The following is a 17,039-nucleotide window of genomic DNA, read 5'->3' on the forward strand; positions in this document are numbered from 1 at the left end:
GATCGCCTGTGGAGTCAATTTTCACCATTGACAAATTTCTTTGCAGTTGTTCCCGTGGAAGCAGTTGGAGAATCTGTATTTCCGAGAGAAGAAATTTGCTGTGGAAGTCATCCACCCCCACAGGTCAGTTAAGCAATCCGAAAAGATCTTTTGATCTCGTCTCTTTGCTGTGGTGTCCTTTAAAAAAAAAAAAAAAGTTATTTAATTTCCCACTTTGGCGAGTTGTTACAGCTGTTGTGAAAGCGCTATCTATATAAATCAGGATGTATTGTATTGTATGATTTTTTTTTAAAAAAAAATTTTAATGGCTGCCACTCTCGCCATGGATGTTGTTAGTCTACATTTAGCACACTGTGAAAGCCGTCTGCCGACAGCGCTCCGTTTTAGGGCACCTAGCGAATGATGCAAAGCTGCCTTTAAAAAAAAAAAAAAAAAAACAAGCGCTTGCCTGCTGCGAGCGGGGGCGCTTGATTTCATCTCGGATGCATCGCCTCCCTCGACCGGAGCGCCTTTTTAAAACCTAGGACACCCTCCCGGTTCGTTTTGTGCCGCCTGCAGCTCATTGAGGGTAATTTGCAACGGTCGCCGCTGACTTGTTCGATATCCTGCGAGGATTCGCAAAACTTGTTGGGGGAATCGCAGTTGGTGTTTTGGCATGACAAGGAAAACCGTTTTCACTCTCAACAGCGGAACAGTGAGCAAGCGGACCTTTGGGCAGAGCGGCCTCGTCATTCACTCCTGGTATGCCAGCCATTCTCTAATTAAAACCATCTGGGTGATGGCCATCAGTCAGCACCGGTTCTACCTGGACAGAAAGCAAAGTCGAGTGAGTACGCGCCTCTCTTGCTCCCTGCCCCAATCAGTTCGACGTCTTCTTCTTTTACGCGCGTCGGGCGTCGCGCGAGCCAAACGCCAGCACGACAGTCAAGAACTATTTGTACATCTTGTGTATGTGTATTTTGTGATATCTACTGTACGCACGTGGACAAAATTGGTGGCGCCCGGGGCCTGGACAAAACTGACGGTACCCTTAAGCAAAAACGGGTTCCCCTCGGCTCAGGTGTGAAGGGTGCTCATCCCAGACGGGCACGTTTGAGCTCATTCCACAGATGTTGAGTCGGGTTTTCGAAGAAGGCTCATACAAGGTGACTTGCGAATGCTCCGAACGCTTTGCTCTTAGCCGTCCATCCTCGGGCGTCGCCGGTTATTTCCCCGCTCGCAAGACCGCCGGCCCGCAATTGAGACGAGAATACCTTGATTGTCTTGAGATGTCAGGAGACAGTGCACAGATTCAAGACATCTTGCGCCAGCTGCATTCAAGCAGCCTTGAGCCTTAATGCGCTTGCCCTTAATGTTCTTTGGAATCGCTCGAGACAGCACTGTCCCTTCGATTCATCCTGGACTGATTTTTGTGTGTTTACCAAACAGTCCGGTGACGACTTGTCTCCTTCGAATTAAGCCGATTGGCTGATCACAAGTTTGACGACTCCCGTGAAGCTCATTAGACGACACACCTTTTCAATCTTTTCTTGGGGTATGTCTTAGTTTTTGTTCAGGCCTGTTTCATGACTCCTCTTTTTTTTTTTTTTTTTAATACCCGTAATTCAGTTGAACCACAATCCAAAAGCAATGTCTGATTCTCATTGGTTCATTGGCATTACAATGTTGACATTATTATTATTTTTTTTTGTAGTTGTAGTATTTTCTTTAATGGATAGGCTTCCACAATGTTGCCCACGTGAATTTAGAGTTTGTAAAGTACGCGATGCACCTCGGACACGGTCAAGTCGTCAGAAAATGACATTGGTGTACATTGTCTTGCTCTCCAGGAGTTGTGAGGAGAAAAAAAAAAATCATGACATTGTTCCAAATAAATGCGCATCAACCTTTTGCGGTTGGTTAACGGCGAGCAAACATCGCAACCTGATTTCTGATAAAGTCAACATGAAGTACTCTGAGGGCGGAACTTAGCTGGTTTAAACCCACCGCGAGTGATTTCGTCATGAACTTGAGGTGTGATCTCATTCCTTGATTGATGACATGGCAGTTGTCGCGACGCCCTTTCATGAATCGGTTGCAGCTGAGGAATTGAGGAAAGAATTCAGAGCCCAAATGATACGATTTCATTTTTTTCAATTAAGATTCTGGAAAAAGGGGACGTCATTATGACATTTCGACCCGACCGTGTAGGAACTCTGGATTGCGTTTGAAAAAGGCAGAAGGCGCATGTGTTCGAACAGGACTAGATTGCCGAAGAACCTGATTGACGCGGGATCTCCCCGTTTTCTCCCCGTAGTCAAATATGACCACGGCCAGGAGTTCAGGAGACATCGCCATGGACCTCACAGAGATCAGCGCCCAACGGACGAGTACATTTCCAGGTCCCGAAGGCAAACACCAGCTCATCATGGCGAGCAGCGGAAGCCTCATCTCGGCCGGTAGCCCCCCCCCCCGCAGCTTTCATCTCGGCCGCTCACCCACTTGAATGAATTGTGAGAGCCACCTCTGCATGTTGCGACAGGTTCTGCCGACTCCGACGTTGCCGACGAGCAGAAGAAAGAGAAGATTACCGAGTTAAGAACAAAGGAGAAAAAACTTCACGACGCCCTGAAACAGAAACTGGAGGAACTGAAGAAGATCTGCATGCGGGAAGCGGTTAGTCTGTCAAGTCTTCCACTCGCGATGAACGTCATTCATTCAGAAAGGTCAATCGTTGGAGCTGGTGTGTTCCAAGCGCCGCTGCATAGCAAACCGCTAGTCCTTAGCGGGAATCAGTCGGCGGCAGTTTTCAGAAAAGGCGCAGACCGCCGACGTGATGCACCCCATTTGGAAGGCGACTTGTTTGTTCTCGTTTGCAGGAACTGACAGGCAGATTACCGAAAGAGTATCCCTTGGTTACCGGAGAAAAGACCCCTCACGTCCGAAGACGTGTTGGCACAGAGTTCAAGCTGAACGACCTTTTCCCAGATCATGAGGTGCGACCAAAAGGCCGTTTCTCTCTTTTTTTTTTTTTTTTTTTTTTTAAGGATGCATTGTTGACTTTGCTCATTTCCAATTGTCTCCGTTTCGCTTTTACCCTCAGGATCCTCATTTGAGGAATCTGGAAAGCAGATTTGCTTTGCAGCAGAAGATCGTGGAAGCGGCCATCAAGTTAACCAAGGAGATGGATCTCAGCAAGACGGTGAAGAAAAAGAGGAAAAACAACTGTCTGGATGCGATGAGAAAACTGGAGGAGATTGAAGGGGAGATCAACGCCTACAGGATCGGGGCGGGAAAGAAACCCACCCAAAGGGCCTCGCTGATCTTGGCAGGTAGCAGGTGCCGCGCAAACGTGGGACGGGCAAGCGTTGGAGGCTTCTTTTGCTTAAAAGCGGCCGTCGGCACGGATCCTTTTCGGCGTTTGGGAAAACCGTTTTTCCTCCTTGTCATTTTTAGACGACGTCAATCCGTCAGAGCTCAGCTCTCTGTCCGACAGCTTCACACTGGATGAAGGTATGACCCATTGTTGATCAGATGCCAATTTCTGGAGCGTGCATCGGCTTCAAGCGAGCCTCTTTGACCTCCCAGATGACGAGCTGACCTCCCAGAGGCGGCGCTCGAGTTCACTTCAATACTCCCCGAGGCCCCGCCATGCGGAGACACTGGGCATCCGCTGCGCCAATGAGAGACGAGCTTCGGCGAACGACCAGCAGGTAGACGGCAGGTACGTCCCACACAATATTGATGTTCGGACTTCTGCTGCTTTTGTGCGTGCGCGGAGCTCGTCCAGACCTGCGAAGCCTGCCAATTGCCACAAACCCCGCCCCCCTTTGAAAAATCCCCCCCTATATTAGTCCAAATACACCAGTTTTAAAAGTAGAATGAAAAGAACATGTCGATGCCCATGAGGACGTAACCGACAATAACCATACGGGGGTAGGGGGCGAATCATGAAAGCGGTATTGCGTCACAGTCGGCTTCTAGTTGCCGCAACGCGTTCGGATGTGAACTCATTCGAAGCAGTCAACAATGTAAGATGACCTGAATGCTGTCTGCGCTCTTTTCTTGGGTTGGCCGGGCTGAAAAGAAGAGAAACGTAATCCTTACCCGTGTCGCAGGTTAAATTGCAGTCCGATCCAGGAAGCGCTCCGCCACAGTCACCACGATGCCTTGTTCAGCCACGGCAGTCCACACAAATCGGTTTCCAGACAGCCTCGTGATGCCCGCAGTATGCCCCCGACTCCGCTGCTCACACGCAACGCTTACAGCAGTAGCCAGCTCAAGTATGTCGGGGGGGGGGGGAGTTTGCATTCCTTGATATGAACCCGTCTGGTAAAAGACGGATGCACGATGATCGGATTTGATTTCTGCGTTCGCCCCGTCCAGATCAGAGGAGGCGCCGCAGCTTTTTCGCCAACGCAGCGGGAGTCTGGAGTCCCAGTCCAAGGTTCTACTGGAGCCCGAAGCGCGTTTGCCCGCGTTCAACTTGTCCCCATCCCGGCGCAGCAACAGCACCGAGGTACTCGACGACGGCTCGTCCTACACCAGCCAGTCCAGCGTGGAGTACGCGGTCCCCGGGAACCACAACCAGCGACGTCGAGTGCGCGGCCGCCACAGGAAAGACGTATACGCCAACACGGGCAGCATGCCCAACTTGGCTCAGCCGGAAGCCCACTGCCACGCCTACCGGCCCCGCACCCGGCCCACCACCACTGCCTTCTACATCACGGGCTATCCTAGCCATATGGAGCCAGAGCCTTACTCGAATGGCGTCTGCGTGTACGACAATGAGACGGAGGGACACTACAGCGTCAATCCGCCATTGCGTCCCGCCCACGCAGCCTATCGTGCCTATGATGCGCACGGTCGCTACGGCAACGATGAGCTCGACGGCAGGTCCCAGAACCCGTACGCCACGCTTCGGCCACCCAGGAACCGCCCGGCTCCCCGCGGCCAAGCCCAGATCTCCAGGAACTTTCAGAAGGCCGTCGTGGCCGAGCACCTGATGGGCTGGTACCATCGCAACACGGCCTACAAGCAACCCGCGTACAGCTGCGACTACGACCAAGGCTCCCAGCAGAGTCTCAGCTACCGAATCACGCCCGCAGCCTTCAGCCACAATAACAACGACCGGAACCACTCCTACTCATCAGGTCAGACGGGTCCCCGGGCCGTGGCGATCAGCTAAATCCTCCGTTGACATCCGGGTAGCGAGCGCAGTGTTAACCGGTGACACTCGCCGATGTTCTCAGGTTCCTCCAACGGAAATTGGCACGGGCCTATCAGTGGTCTCGGTCGAGTGGGTTGTGACCTGCCCAAGCAGATGCCGCAGACGTACAGCTACAGCACCGCCCCTTTTGCCCGCTCCACCCAGGGCAGGTAAGAAGCAAAAAACGTATGCCGTCATCATCCCATGAGCCACTCCCTGATGCAGCATTTTCAATACGAGGTTTGGTGTTCTCCTCGTGGGCCCATACAGGAACAATAATGTGCAATAACGTACTGTATGTGCAGCGTAGCAATTGTTTTGTTTTTTTTTTTGTTTTTTTCAACTGCACAATTACAAAAGAGTGTTCTCCACAGCTCTTAAAAATGCGTCTGCCCATGCGAGTCCCCTGGGCTGGCTTTCACATAGATGTGCGGCCCCTGACGGCACTTTACTATTTCTTGGCACAGCCATAACGGCCCGCCGGGGACGTATACGCCGCGTCTTTTCTCCCGCAGGCTCTTCCTCTTCATTTCCCCCCCCCCCCCCCCCCGTCCTGCCTTCCCTCCTCTTCCTCCTCCCCTGGCTGGCAGGACGTCCAGCAGCGAGGAGGTTCGGGCCTCTACGGGGCACAGGCCCGGTACGGCGCCCCTTGCTGAAGGGTAGCTCGTAGTAAGTAGACAAGCCACGGCCGCAGCCGGTGCCTTCGCTGCTATCGTCAGCTTGTTGCCAGTGTTTGGAAGTGCAACCTTGCACCCGAGATGTTTGACTGACTGCTCGGTGTCATGCCCGACGCGGTGATCGCATGGCTGTGTCGCGCACGCCCCACTTCTCCCGCAATTGACGTATTGGCATCCAGCGCATCCAGCATCCGGCGGTCGCATTCCTCTGCAGTGCGCTTTGGTTTTGTTTTTGTTTTTTTGCTGAGGGCCCCTGCTCACGTGCTGCCATTCGCCCTTTTTGTCCACACATGCGCATTTCTCCCAAAGCTTCAATGGCGAAGTGGCAGGCCCCCGCGAGGCCTCGACAGAGGTGTACCCGAACTACAGACCAGAAAAATTGAACCCCTTTTTCCAATAATAGAAGTGATTAAAAAAAAAAGATGAGAGACAATAATGTGAACTAGTTGATCGGGGTCAGGTGACCTGATTGGCAGAAAGCTCTTGGGAGCATTCTTTTATTCCTTGCCGAATTCTCATTCAGTCATTCTGAGTGCGTTTTTGTGGTGAGGGAGCACTCAAGTGGCAGAGGGGAAATGCGGCCCCTGAGCATTGTTGGATTCCATTGCTGTATGTGTGTGTGTGTGCGCTATTTACTGTTCCGCTTCATGGAAATATTTGACTACGAGTGGCTCTAGCACAGTCCGGCACTGATCGCTTGATGCCGCGACAAGGAAGGGAGAGTCAAATGTGGATGGACCCTTTCACACATGTAGCATACATTTGACTTCTTGGGGGGGGGGGGGGGGGGGGGGGGGGGGGGGGGTCAGATGCATTTGGACCAACTTCCGAGAGAAATAACGTTTGCGGGGGGGGGGGGGGGCATTTGAGGGTGACAATGAGATAACAAGAAACGTCGTCGTCTGCTGCGCTCGTGTGAACGAGGCTCCTCGGTCACACCAAGAGCTGCTGCGCACTGATGGTGTTGTTCTATTTGCTCTTGATTTCAGATCCCACACGGACGTCAACCAGATGGAGATGCGCAACCAAACGCCAACAAGCATGGACCCACAAGATGGGATACACTGGCACGAAGACTCCAAAGCAGGAACGATAGTTTAGCTGCCTGTCATTCCAATCCTTTTTTGCATGACAAAGCTGTCCCTGTGCCTTCGACTGCACTTACCTGTTTTTCTGAGCAAGGCGAGCCAAAGAATGAAGGAATTTACACACACACACACACACACACACAAGCCAAGCAGACTTTGTTCTCGCTCGCTCGAGCACTGTAACTGTACTCGGAGCTGCCGCAGACCGCAGACTTTTAAGTATGCAGTTTTGCTCCGCAGAGATTGAAACTTAGCGGCGTTGTGTCGCGGAAGGCCGCACTGAGCCGCAGCGAACAACTTTGAGCGCATCTTCTCCTGCCCCTTGCCGACACGTGTGAAGATAACCATGAAGGACCAGACAAGGACTGATAGAACCCGATCAAAAAAAAATAATAATGAAGGAGCGTGTTAGGAGTGAACCGAACAAAGATGGCTTTCCTGGAACACTTTGCAGCCACGACGTCAATGTACTTTTATTTCCGAATACTTTTAAGCACCAACGCTACTTTCCATGTTCATTTCTATTCACTCTGTGTGACCTTTGTGAAGTATACGATCTTACTTTACCGCAAAGCACAACCAAGTCACATATTTGTGTTTTTGTCTAACACCAGTATTACTCCCGAGAATCTTAACAAAGATTTGCCACGCTACTACACAAATATTGGACTTTCAAGAAAAGAAACTCACAAAAAATCGAGAAAAAAAAAGAAAGGCTCTTTTACCACATCCATGCTGGAACTCATGGACCGGTGCTCCGTCTTTTTTTTTTTTTTTTTTTTTTTTTTTTACTGTTAATACACTGGTTGTTTGTAGAGCATCTTGTGAATTTTGGAAAAAAAGCATGTAATATATAGCAAAAGCTTTTGTTAAGCTGGTTCTTAGGATTTTGTATCATTTCACTTGTTTGAATAAAACAAATCAGAATTCATTATTTGGTTGACAGGACACAATGGGACCTGAAAAACCAATCTCGCGGAAGGGAGGAGGAACGCAGGATTAAATGTAAAGCCATTAAATTAGCTCAGTGAATGTCTGTTCAGTTAATGAAATAGTCTTGCAATCTGTACAATTAGTGGTGCCGCACGCAAAAGGAGCTGCTTGAACCACTTTATATTTGTTTAACCCTGAGAACCTGTGAAGAAAGGAAATTAGTCTCTGACAAACCCCGAGGTTAATGCTTCAATGATTGCAATCCCGCCATAGTGAATGAGCAACCCATTACAATGTACAAAAGAGTTTCCTTTTCTGTTGCAGTCCAAAAGCTGTGTTTTGGGTTTTGTTTTATTTATTTTTCTCCTTTTCACACTGCTGTCTTGCCATGCTGGTTTCTTGTGCTCTTCAGCCCTGAACCCACCAAACCGGTCTTTAAACCTCACCACACCCATTTGGCCATGACCCACGTCTCCTCCTGTCCTCAAATGGCCCTTTTCCACACCGCTCTTGTCCTGGTGCTAGTTCCGGGCCAGTGCCCAGGTTAGCGCCAGTTTTTTTTTTCTTTTACCACCACCAAAATTGGCTCTAGCTCTGGTACTTGAAAGCTGTCCACAAGGAAAAAGATCAGCGTGTACTGATTGACTGTTCTATACTACATCAGGCATGTCCAGCTCCAGGCCTGGAGGGCCACCGTCATGTCTGTTTTCCAGCTGTCTCGGCTGCAACACAACTGATTCTGATGATCAGCTCATCAGACAGCTCTGAAGCAGCATGAGAACCATCCTGATTATTTGAATCAGGTGTGTTGCTCCTGAGAGAGGTGGTAAACAGTGAATGCTTATTGAACCAAAGCCTCCCGAGTCTATGCAGCAATTTGCTATGCACACGCATAGAGGGCGGGGGCTGCCGCCCCCCCCCCCCCCTCCCCGTTCTCATGTTAACCTTTGGCCCTATTTCACTCCCAATCACGTTTTGTGTGGCAACAAGTGTGAATTGGTCGACGCAGTTCAGCAGCTTTGACTTACTCGTCGTGCCCCCGAGTGTCACGCTTCTTCGGGGATGGCAATTTTCCGCGGAAACGTGGAAATCCGCCTTTTTGTTTCTTAAATTGATCATTTTTGTGAATCGTCTAAATCCGTGGAGAAAATTTTAGGGGGGGTCAGAGGTACCTTATCGTCGAGTTTTCATGAGCTCTCCCGATCAGTCTTTCCATCTTCCGATTGTAAACAGCCCTGCGATTGGACGTTTATGATGTCTTACTTGTTGTGATTGGTCGCCCCGTCCAAGCCACGCCCCTTTCCGCTTTTTTCATCACTAGCCATTGCCATCCCTGCTTCTTGGTGGAGCAACCTGGCTTCAACCCTAAGCAGTGACCGGGGTCGTGTTTGACGTCCAGCTGTCTCCGAGCGTCCGCCAATTCATACCAGCTGCAGGCAGGCGCTGCCGGGCTGTTCCAGCCGATACTCCGCGACATAAACAAGGCCTTCTTGTGTGCTTCCCCGCATCTATTCTTAATCTCCAGGTGGTACAAGCGAAATATGTCCGAGGATGATTTCAACTGGTTCAAACTGGGACTCAACACGCGTCCATTTCCTTTACGGCGTACCCCGTTGAGGGTCTGGAGCATCTGTTGACGGTTTGTTTGAAAGCGAGAGTCGCATCGTGCGGTACAATACGCTCTTGCAACGTTGCGTGGAAGACACCTGTCGGGTGTGCACACGTGCCGCGAGGAACGTGAGCAGCTGTCGTCAAGAGAACAAGAGCCTCCAGTGTGCTGCCTGAGACACAATTTGACTTGAGCTCTTTGCCAGCAGCGCTTCACAAGTTGCACAATCTGGAAGACAACAAACTAAAGAACTACAGCGGCGGGCGGTTGCCGTTAGTACCACCGCTAAGCTAGTCAGATCCGTTCAACTAGCATCCATTTGTTGGTGTGTCTCTCAACTCAAAATTCACCATGTTCACTTTTGGCCAAAATCAATCCTCATCCGAGGTAAGGTTCGTAACATGTTTTTTAATAAGTGTTCACGTCTTTTTGCACAAACACAACGACCACATGATAGCTGTTTAGGGGACGAGCGCTTGCTGCTCTGACGCTTTGAGATGGATTATAAGAATTCCCACCCCGATCACTGCTCTGTGGTATAACGTGGAGCAGCCCATCGATTCACGTCAACCAAGCTAATCACTCACCCGGAGGACTCCGTCAAGATGAAAGAGTCAGAGTGCAGCAGGAACACTGATGGATTTGGCTTCACACCTAAGAACCGTTTGAAGTCTTCACTTTGAAAGATTGGCGCAGTCATGTGACTCGTGAATTCTATTCATCATGGCTCCAAACAAAAGAAGGTACTCTCTCTTTTTATTGCAAAGAATCTGAGCTTGGCTACTCTCTATTCACATGAGTACTAAGACGACAAACTGAAAGTGGGGTTACCAATACAGTCTTTGGTGTCTCTTGGCAAGGGCTTGTGTCCCGTGTGCATTTTCTGTCCCTTGGAATAAAGTTTGACTTGAGGGAACGCTGCTAGGGCTGACGTCCGTGAGTGAATAATACAAGACAGATTTGAGATTTAGGGAGTCGTCTAGTAGGAGTGGAATACTCCTTGGGGTTAGCGCACTGTTTGATTCTCTTCACAATACAAGGGAACTCATTGAGGCCGGATTGGATAGATTCATGCGAGTCAGGATCTTTGGCCAACAGATGAACACAAGTGCGTTGCCCTTTCTCAGTCCAGTCACTCCTTCATTTTGGCCTCCAGGAAGTTCTGGATCTTTTGAAAGTTCTCCTCTTGCTGACCAAGCGACTCCAGGAAGATGCCCATTGGAGACCTTTTGAGGCCGGCACACTCAATTTTATTCTCCAGTTTATTCTTCATGTTGCGGAGGCGAAAAGAAGAATGGGCCAGTATCACTAAAAAAAAAGAAGAAAAAAAAGAATGCATTCATAGCCTTTTATGCGTTTTTCACCTATCCCATGAACTATCTTCCTTTCGCCATCGATACAGCTCACGCGGTGATTCCCAACCGCTGTGACATGACAAATTTTGAAAATAACCAATTCCACTTAATCATAATAAAAGATTTAATTTTCATTTGGTGGTGTGCAGTGGGATGTTTCCCCCCCCCCCCCCCCCTCATTTCCAATTGTGCCTTGCCTCAATAAATGTTGGGAAACACTGATCTAACGAAACGAAAACAAAAAAAGACTGACTGTAACTTACACGTGAGCGGTAAAGTGATTGCTATCATGAACACCATGACGCTCCCCAGAATGGATATTATCACGTAGCTGGCCACCATGACAGCAATCACAAAAACTGTGGGCTTGTGCCTTTTGAAGTTCCTGATGGCGCTTCTGTTATCTGCCGCCCACACCGAGCCCAGAAAGACTCCCGAGACCACTGCCATGGCGGTGAACATTCCCAGAGGGTTCTGCAAACTGCAGGACACATGGACAGGAAGGACACTGCTGCTCAGTTCTGTTGGCTGACGAGCGGATTTGAATTTGGTTACGAGCACAGCCAAGTGGTGAGGGTGAGTCATTACAACAACAAACCTAGAGACGATACACTGCCTGTCGGAATATTTAATCTGCTAAAATTGCAAAAAGGTTTGAAGAAGATTACAGTTTAAAGGTCACCGTGTCAAAGTTTAAACTTGGTGTTCACAAGTAAAGACGGCAACTGTTGACTCACTGACCGAATATCCAATGATGGACTCTTTGCTCCAATCCACAGCAACGATGCGGTGGTGGCTGAATAAACGTCCCGCGTCTGTCACTCAAAGCTCTACTACATGGTTACGTGAACAGCTGACCAAATAAATGACAATCTGTGCAAGACAGTGCTCTGCTATATTAGATTTCAAGAAAATTATGAAAAGTGAGAAATTATGTACCTGTACGTTTATGGTAATTTAATGTAGCACAGTGCGAAAAGTGGTTATCGTGTCTGCCTCATAGTCAAGACGTCCAGGTTTGAATTCCTGGGAATATGGTGTGCAGATATGGTTGTTTTAAAGTGCTCCATAAATAATGTTGAGTTGCTGCTACGTGGATGAAATAAAGGATTTATTTATAATAATGACCACAGTTTGAGTCATGGCATCTGAGAGATATAAATCGAATGATGTTGAATGCTGTTTCTTTTATTACTGTATTATTATTATTATTATTTCTTATTAGCAACCTTCTGCAAGTAATCCGAGGGACCCCGCCCCCCAAAATGTACTGGTGTCAATCTGAGCATGATTTTTATTTTTTATTTTTTAGTCAGATGTAATGGCGTCGAGTCAGCCCAGCTCAATCGTCAGGGAAATGACGACAGTTAAGAAAATGGATGTAGCTGTCATCACAAAACAAACACCAAAAAAAGTTGGCATGGCATTTAACTTTCCTTATTGAGAGTTGCACAATTTGATAAACATAGATGCATTCGTGATCCAATCGATTGATTCTACGATCCAGCAGATGGAACGTTACTTACCCGACAATAAGGAAAACAATGACAGACACAGCCAGATAATTAGTTTGATAGTAGAGCAAGTTGCTAACAACTCTGTTATTCCATTTCGCCATATCTTTCATGTCCGGCTTGGCGAACCTGTCCCACCCGGGAAAGAAATCGTCCCACGGTCTTAGCGGGGTCAATTCGACTTTTGCCATTTTTCTCTTCAACACCTCTATTCTGACAGCAGGGCAACGGAAACTCGCGTAAAACGTTTATGGTCTTCTCTCGCGAGATTATCGCGCTTGCGTGACCTTCACGTAAACCCTCCTATTGGTCAGTGATCACATGATGCAACCAACTTCCTGTTTAATTTCATTCCCGAAATGTGATGCCAAGTACGAAGCGCGAGGGACTTCAATTGCTCTCCTCAGGTGACAAGTTTGCTCCAATATGCACACACATGTCGACGATTTATGTTTCTTCAGAGTTTTGATTGACAATCGTGTGTTTTGTGCGGGCGGCTGCCGAAAGCCGCTCGCCAGCCTGTCTGCACCCCAACGTGCTGTCACTTCTGCTACTTCCAGTAGCCCGAAACAAGCAGATCGATCAAACACGCTCCGTAATTTTCTCCCCACAGATGTGGAGCACAATATTCAGATCCAGTGTGACGGGTAGGACGCGCTTGTATTGGAGGAGTCTTTTCACCATGCAACTAAAGAGCGGCGAGTTTAAGGTTTTGTTCACCGATGGACTGAATGAACTGGCAGGTGAGACGCAGTGAGGACGTGGACCTTTGGCTCGTTTGTCATTTTCAAAGTGGTTGCATGCTAAACTAAATTATTTACCCTGGGGGGGGGGGGGAGCATGAAATGGGCTTCCAAACTGCACCAAGATCACTTCCATGGGCTAAAAGTAAAAACGGAGACTCGGATTAATTCTTGGAATTTCGTTAATGAGGGGCAATTAACGTCCTTTCTTTTTCTTCAGTGAAACAAAATAAAAGCTGTGAGCCAAGACGTGATTTTCATCACATAAGATCATGAAACTTGTTTAACTCCAGCAATATCCCCATTCAGAGTTTACTCCACCTCTTGCCCGCAGTCAGCTGGGGATCCTCAGATGCGTGCTCTTGACTCTTACAAGCAATGTAACAAATAAATGTATGGATGGATTTGCCTGCAAGTACATCATTCTCAATTTTCTGTGTTTGACCTTGTCAGAAACATTTAAAAAGAACCAATATGAGTTGAGGATAGCCGGCGGTGCTGTGCGGGACCTCTTATCTGGAAAGCAGCCCGAAGATGTGGATTTTGCCACCACCGCTACACCTGACGAGATGAAGCGGATGTTCCAAGCTGCGGGCATCAGAATGATCAACAATAAAGGAGAGAAGCATGGGACAATTACCGCAAGAGTAAGCTTTAGCATATATTCACGGATGAAATTATTCATAGCCTGACAAAACTGGAGGTGGGAGGAGCAGTCGTTGGTCTATGCACCTCCTTCTGAAATCTCCCGTTTCGAGCTTTCACGTGTGTCGTCTGCAACACAAACAGAAAGCGGTGTAAATTTAATTTGCCTTGAAGGAGTGAAGTGAATCTCGAAATCTTGGTCATTCCTCGTTGCGAAGGGGACTGGTAACTCCTTTGGAGCGTTTCAATCAATGATACGAGAATCATTTTGGGTCAGGAATACTCGTTCACCAAATTCAAATGTCGTTCATGTTAGTGTGTCCATTCATCATTTTTAATTGCTGACTCCTCTCGCCCCGCCCAAATGAATCGCCTGCAACACTCGGTATGCCTTCAGCGGACTTCACGTTGTTCGTTTGTGGATCTTGTCTAGCTTCACAATGAGAATTTTGAAGTGACTACCCTGCGGGTGGATGTGGAGACAGACGGCCGCCACGCTGAAGTGGAGTTCACCACCGACTGGCAGAAAGATGCTGAGAGACGAGACCTGACAATCAACTCCATGTTTTTAGGTTGTTGGTCTCTTCATACTTTTGAATGTCAGTTCCACTTTACCGTCTTGATTTTGTTGACTTGTGTTCCGTCCGTAGGTCTAGATGGCACGTTATACGACTATTTCAAAGGATACGAGGACCTCCAGAGCCGAACGGTCCGGTTTGTTGGCAGTGCAGAACAAAGAATCCAAGAGGACTACTTAAGAATACTGCGTTATTTCAGGTGGGCTGGTTCCCTGTGAATCAGGTGATTGAAACTTAAGGAGAGGAGACGGGTTGTTGCATACTCGTGATATGTAAAACAATGAAGAGGTGGAGAAAAAAAAAGTTCTTTTGACTTGTCTGTGTCGTCAACAGATTCTACGGCAAGGTGGCTCTGAAGCCCGATGAGCACGAGCCTCAGACGCTCGAGGCTATTCGAGCCAACAGCAGTGGGCTGGCAGCCATTTCAGGGGAACGCATTTGGGTGGAGCTGAAAAAGATTGTCACCGGCCGCCACGCTGCCCAACTGCTGGAGATGATGTACGGCTTGGGGTTGGCCCGTTACATTGGTGAGACGTACTGTTGGCCTGTCACTCTGGTGACTCTGTCATCTCTGCTTCTTGGTCACTAAGCTTTTATGCCCTTGCTCTTTTTTGGAGCTTCGCGTCGGTGCTCGTTCCCAAACCCCGTCGCGCGTGGTCGGTTAACGGATGGGCGGGTTCTTCAATTCAAACAAAAGCACGGCGGTCCGTTCCCCGTGCGTCCTCAGGTTTACCGTCTGAGGGCAACGTGGATGAGATGAAGCGGGTGTGGCGGAACGCCACGGGTCACTCTCCCAAAGCGATGACCGTCCTGGCGGCTCTCTGCCGCCGCTCAGAGGAGATAGAGAGGATGGACCTGCGACTGAAGGTGTCCAAGGAAGAGAAGACCCTTGCTCTCTTTCTGGTCAAATACAGACGAGATCTCTGCAAGAACGGCGACCAGCAAGATGGGCTCAAAACCTTCACCGACTTCATTATAGATGTAAGTTTTAGCGTCTTTATCTGTTGTGGCACAAGGAAACGCAAAGACTTGGCGACATGCTCCTGACTCAATGTCAAATGGCTGTGCGCTTGGGTCATATCGTGTTGCTCAATTTTGCCACTATTCAGCCCAACACGTCTTACTTTGACTCCTTCTTCCAAAAAACTTCAGCTAGCGCTGTAATTAAAGCACAGTCTATGTATACAAGTAAGGAAGTGTGATTATTCGGGTGTGCTGCTTTTGATTGTGGTGGAAAGGTGCACCCTTCGCGCGGCTGAAATCTCCTTCTGTCTCGCGTATCCCCGCGTCGAGTGCATTTCACTGACGGAATCCTGCCACTGTCTTGACAGAGTCGCGAACTGGATACTCGCATGAAAGTGAGCGAGCTGCTCAAGTATCAGGGTGAGCACAAGCTGCTGGCCGAACTCGGCCAGTGGACTGTCCCTCGCTTCCCCATCAGCGGACACGATCTGCGAAAAATGGGCGTCACCACGGGCAAGGAGATCGGGGCTACTTTACAGAAGCTGCGCGACATCTGGAAGAAAAGTCATTATCAGATGGACAAAGAAGAGCTTCTCAGTTACGTGCAGTCCTGACGAGCTGATGCACGTCTCCCGAGTCAAGCGTGCGGGTCCTTGACCAGTTTGGACTCTGGCAAATCAAGTCCCCGTGTTGGCACTGCTTGCAGTGCTTATGTATTGGGTGGACTCACGCGTATCGTCAACATGACCAGAGACAAGCACCCCCACTGATGAATTCACTTTCGTTCTAAATGGCACCATGGAGCAGCTTTTTACATCTGCATAAAATGGGGGAGAATGTGGCCATCGACATTACAGTGCGGGGGGAGTATGTTAGTGCTGTGGCATTTTGCATATTTCTCTCCCCCTTCAATTTGCGGAATAAGTGGTAAGCACGGGTTATTTTCAATGCTCGAGCATCATTGTCAAGATTTTTTTTTCAGGCCGGGCAAATTTTCCAGGATAGGCTTTACATTCAGCACAAGCCAGTATTTAATTGTGCTGGATGTAGTCAGAGCATACTCTTTAGAAATGCCAATCTGTCAAGTGATGGAAATATTTTTGTTTCACCGCTGCATTTAATGTCTTTATTTAATCGTGTAACGTTGTAAGATTTGTCCAAAATGGAAATTGTGGCAGCCTATCAAGACGTGCCGTCACTGCCGTGTTGTATCCGGATGAGTTTGAAGAGTGTTTTTTTGAGACGTCGTCTTAAACCATGCCATCTTTATTTCCACAGAACAGATTCCATTGTGTTACACTTAACTTCATGAATCCTGCCAACTGATTCCATGTTGAGTATTTATGCCATCAAAGCAAACATGAACAAATAAACGATTGGCTGGCGGCGTCAAAGGTGGTGTTTTAGTTTTCAAATTCGGAATCCCACTTGTGTTGGTGCGCAGGATTTGTGCCGGCGGCTTGCAGGACCATCATCCGAGTCCAAAGATGTCAGCGGTAGAGCGGCTATATCTATTTGATAAAAACGACCAGGTATAGTAAGGCCTTTTTGGACGAAAAAAACGACCATGTATAGTAAGGCATTTTTGGACGAAATTTTTAGCCGAAAAAAAACGAACATGTAGTCATTTAGCCGAAAGAAACGACCATGATTAATAAAAAAACACAACTCAACTACTCTATGTGGTACTTTGTCTCAGTGATAGAGTGATGGAGTGCCACACTAGAGGTTAAGTGTTTGATCCCT

At 48.4% G+C, this 17,039-nt stretch overlaps 3 protein-coding genes across 4 annotated transcripts in view; 2 read left to right on the forward strand and 1 right to left on the reverse strand.

Moving 5' to 3' along the window:
* frmd4ba (FERM domain containing 4Ba) overlaps positions 1–7,884 on the forward strand; it is a 30,774-nt gene extending 22,890 nt beyond the window's left edge. For both annotated transcript variants that reach the window (XM_086117539.1, XM_086117538.1), the window contains exons 12-23: positions 47–123; positions 688–826; positions 2,297–2,438; positions 2,522–2,655; positions 2,859–2,975; positions 3,083–3,311; positions 3,436–3,492; positions 3,568–3,703; positions 4,098–4,262; positions 4,366–5,132; positions 5,232–5,358; positions 6,855–7,884. In XM_086117539.1, coding sequence (XP_085973665.1) covers positions 47–123; positions 688–826; positions 2,297–2,438; positions 2,522–2,655; positions 2,859–2,975; positions 3,083–3,311; positions 3,436–3,492; positions 3,568–3,703; positions 4,098–4,262; positions 4,366–5,132; positions 5,232–5,358; positions 6,855–6,966 — 2,202 coding nt within the window. In that variant the 3' untranslated portion in view covers positions 6,967–7,884. The remainder of the gene's footprint in view (positions 1–46; positions 124–687; positions 827–2,296; positions 2,439–2,521; positions 2,656–2,858; positions 2,976–3,082; positions 3,312–3,435; positions 3,493–3,567; positions 3,704–4,097; positions 4,263–4,365; positions 5,133–5,231; positions 5,359–6,854) is intronic.
* A 2,350-nt stretch (positions 7,885–10,234) lies between these two features.
* arl6ip5a (ADP-ribosylation factor-like 6 interacting protein 5a) lies at positions 10,235–12,604 on the reverse strand. The gene is made up of 3 exons (XM_086118703.1): positions 12,377–12,604; positions 11,114–11,331; positions 10,235–10,803 (listed from the first exon to the last, which is right to left on the reverse strand). Exons 1-3 carry the CDS (start codon positions 12,553–12,555, stop codon positions 10,628–10,630), a joined length of 573 nt encoding a protein of 190 aa, XP_085974829.1. The 5' UTR covers positions 12,556–12,604; the 3' UTR covers positions 10,235–10,627.
* Positions 12,605–12,687: 83 nt separating this feature from the next.
* On the forward strand, positions 12,688–16,687 carry trnt1 (tRNA nucleotidyl transferase, CCA-adding, 1). The gene is made up of 8 exons (XM_086118786.1): positions 12,688–12,771; positions 12,978–13,107; positions 13,561–13,754; positions 14,186–14,324; positions 14,403–14,529; positions 14,664–14,857; positions 15,058–15,311; positions 15,662–16,687. The coding sequence occupies exons 2-8, from the start codon at positions 12,978–12,980 to the stop codon at positions 15,905–15,907; spliced, it is 1,284 nt and encodes a 427-aa protein (XP_085974912.1). The 5' UTR covers positions 12,688–12,771; the 3' UTR covers positions 15,908–16,687.
* Positions 16,688–17,039: the final 352 nt, after the last annotated feature.

This window comes from Hippocampus guttulatus, chromosome 8 (assembly GCF_054856545.1).
Source record: "Hippocampus guttulatus isolate MCC_2025c chromosome 8, RoL_Hgut_1.0, whole genome shotgun sequence".
NCBI classification, from domain to species: Eukaryota; Metazoa; Chordata; class Actinopteri; order Syngnathiformes; family Syngnathidae; genus Hippocampus; species Hippocampus guttulatus.

What these genes read in the sequence shown, in the direction of transcription:
- trnt1 (XM_086118786.1), top strand. Translation starts at nt 12,978, where the DNA reads ATGTGGAGCACAATATTCAGATCCAGTGTGACGGGTAGGACGCGCTTG. An exon ending in TGGACTGAATGAACTGGCAG is followed by an intron (nt 13,108 to 13,560) that starts GTGAGACGCAGT and finishes TGACCTTGTCAG; the next exon opens with AAACATTTAAAAAGAACCAA. An exon ending in AATCAACTCCATGTTTTTAG is followed by an intron (nt 14,325 to 14,402) that starts GTTGTTGGTCTC and finishes TTCCGTCCGTAG; the next exon opens with GTCTAGATGGCACGTTATAC.
- arl6ip5a (XM_086118703.1), bottom strand. Translation starts at nt 12,555, where the DNA reads ATGGCAAAAGTCGAATTGACCCCGCTAAGACCGTGGGACGATTTCTTT. An exon ending in ATTGTTTTCCTTATTGTCGG is followed by an intron (nt 11,332 to 12,376) that starts GTAAGTAACGTT and finishes TGTGTCCTGCAG; the next exon opens with TTTGCAGAACCCTCTGGGAA. An exon ending in AATCACTTTACCGCTCACGT is followed by an intron (nt 10,804 to 11,113) that starts GTAAGTTACAGT and finishes CTTTTTTTTTAG; the next exon opens with TGATACTGGCCCATTCTTCT.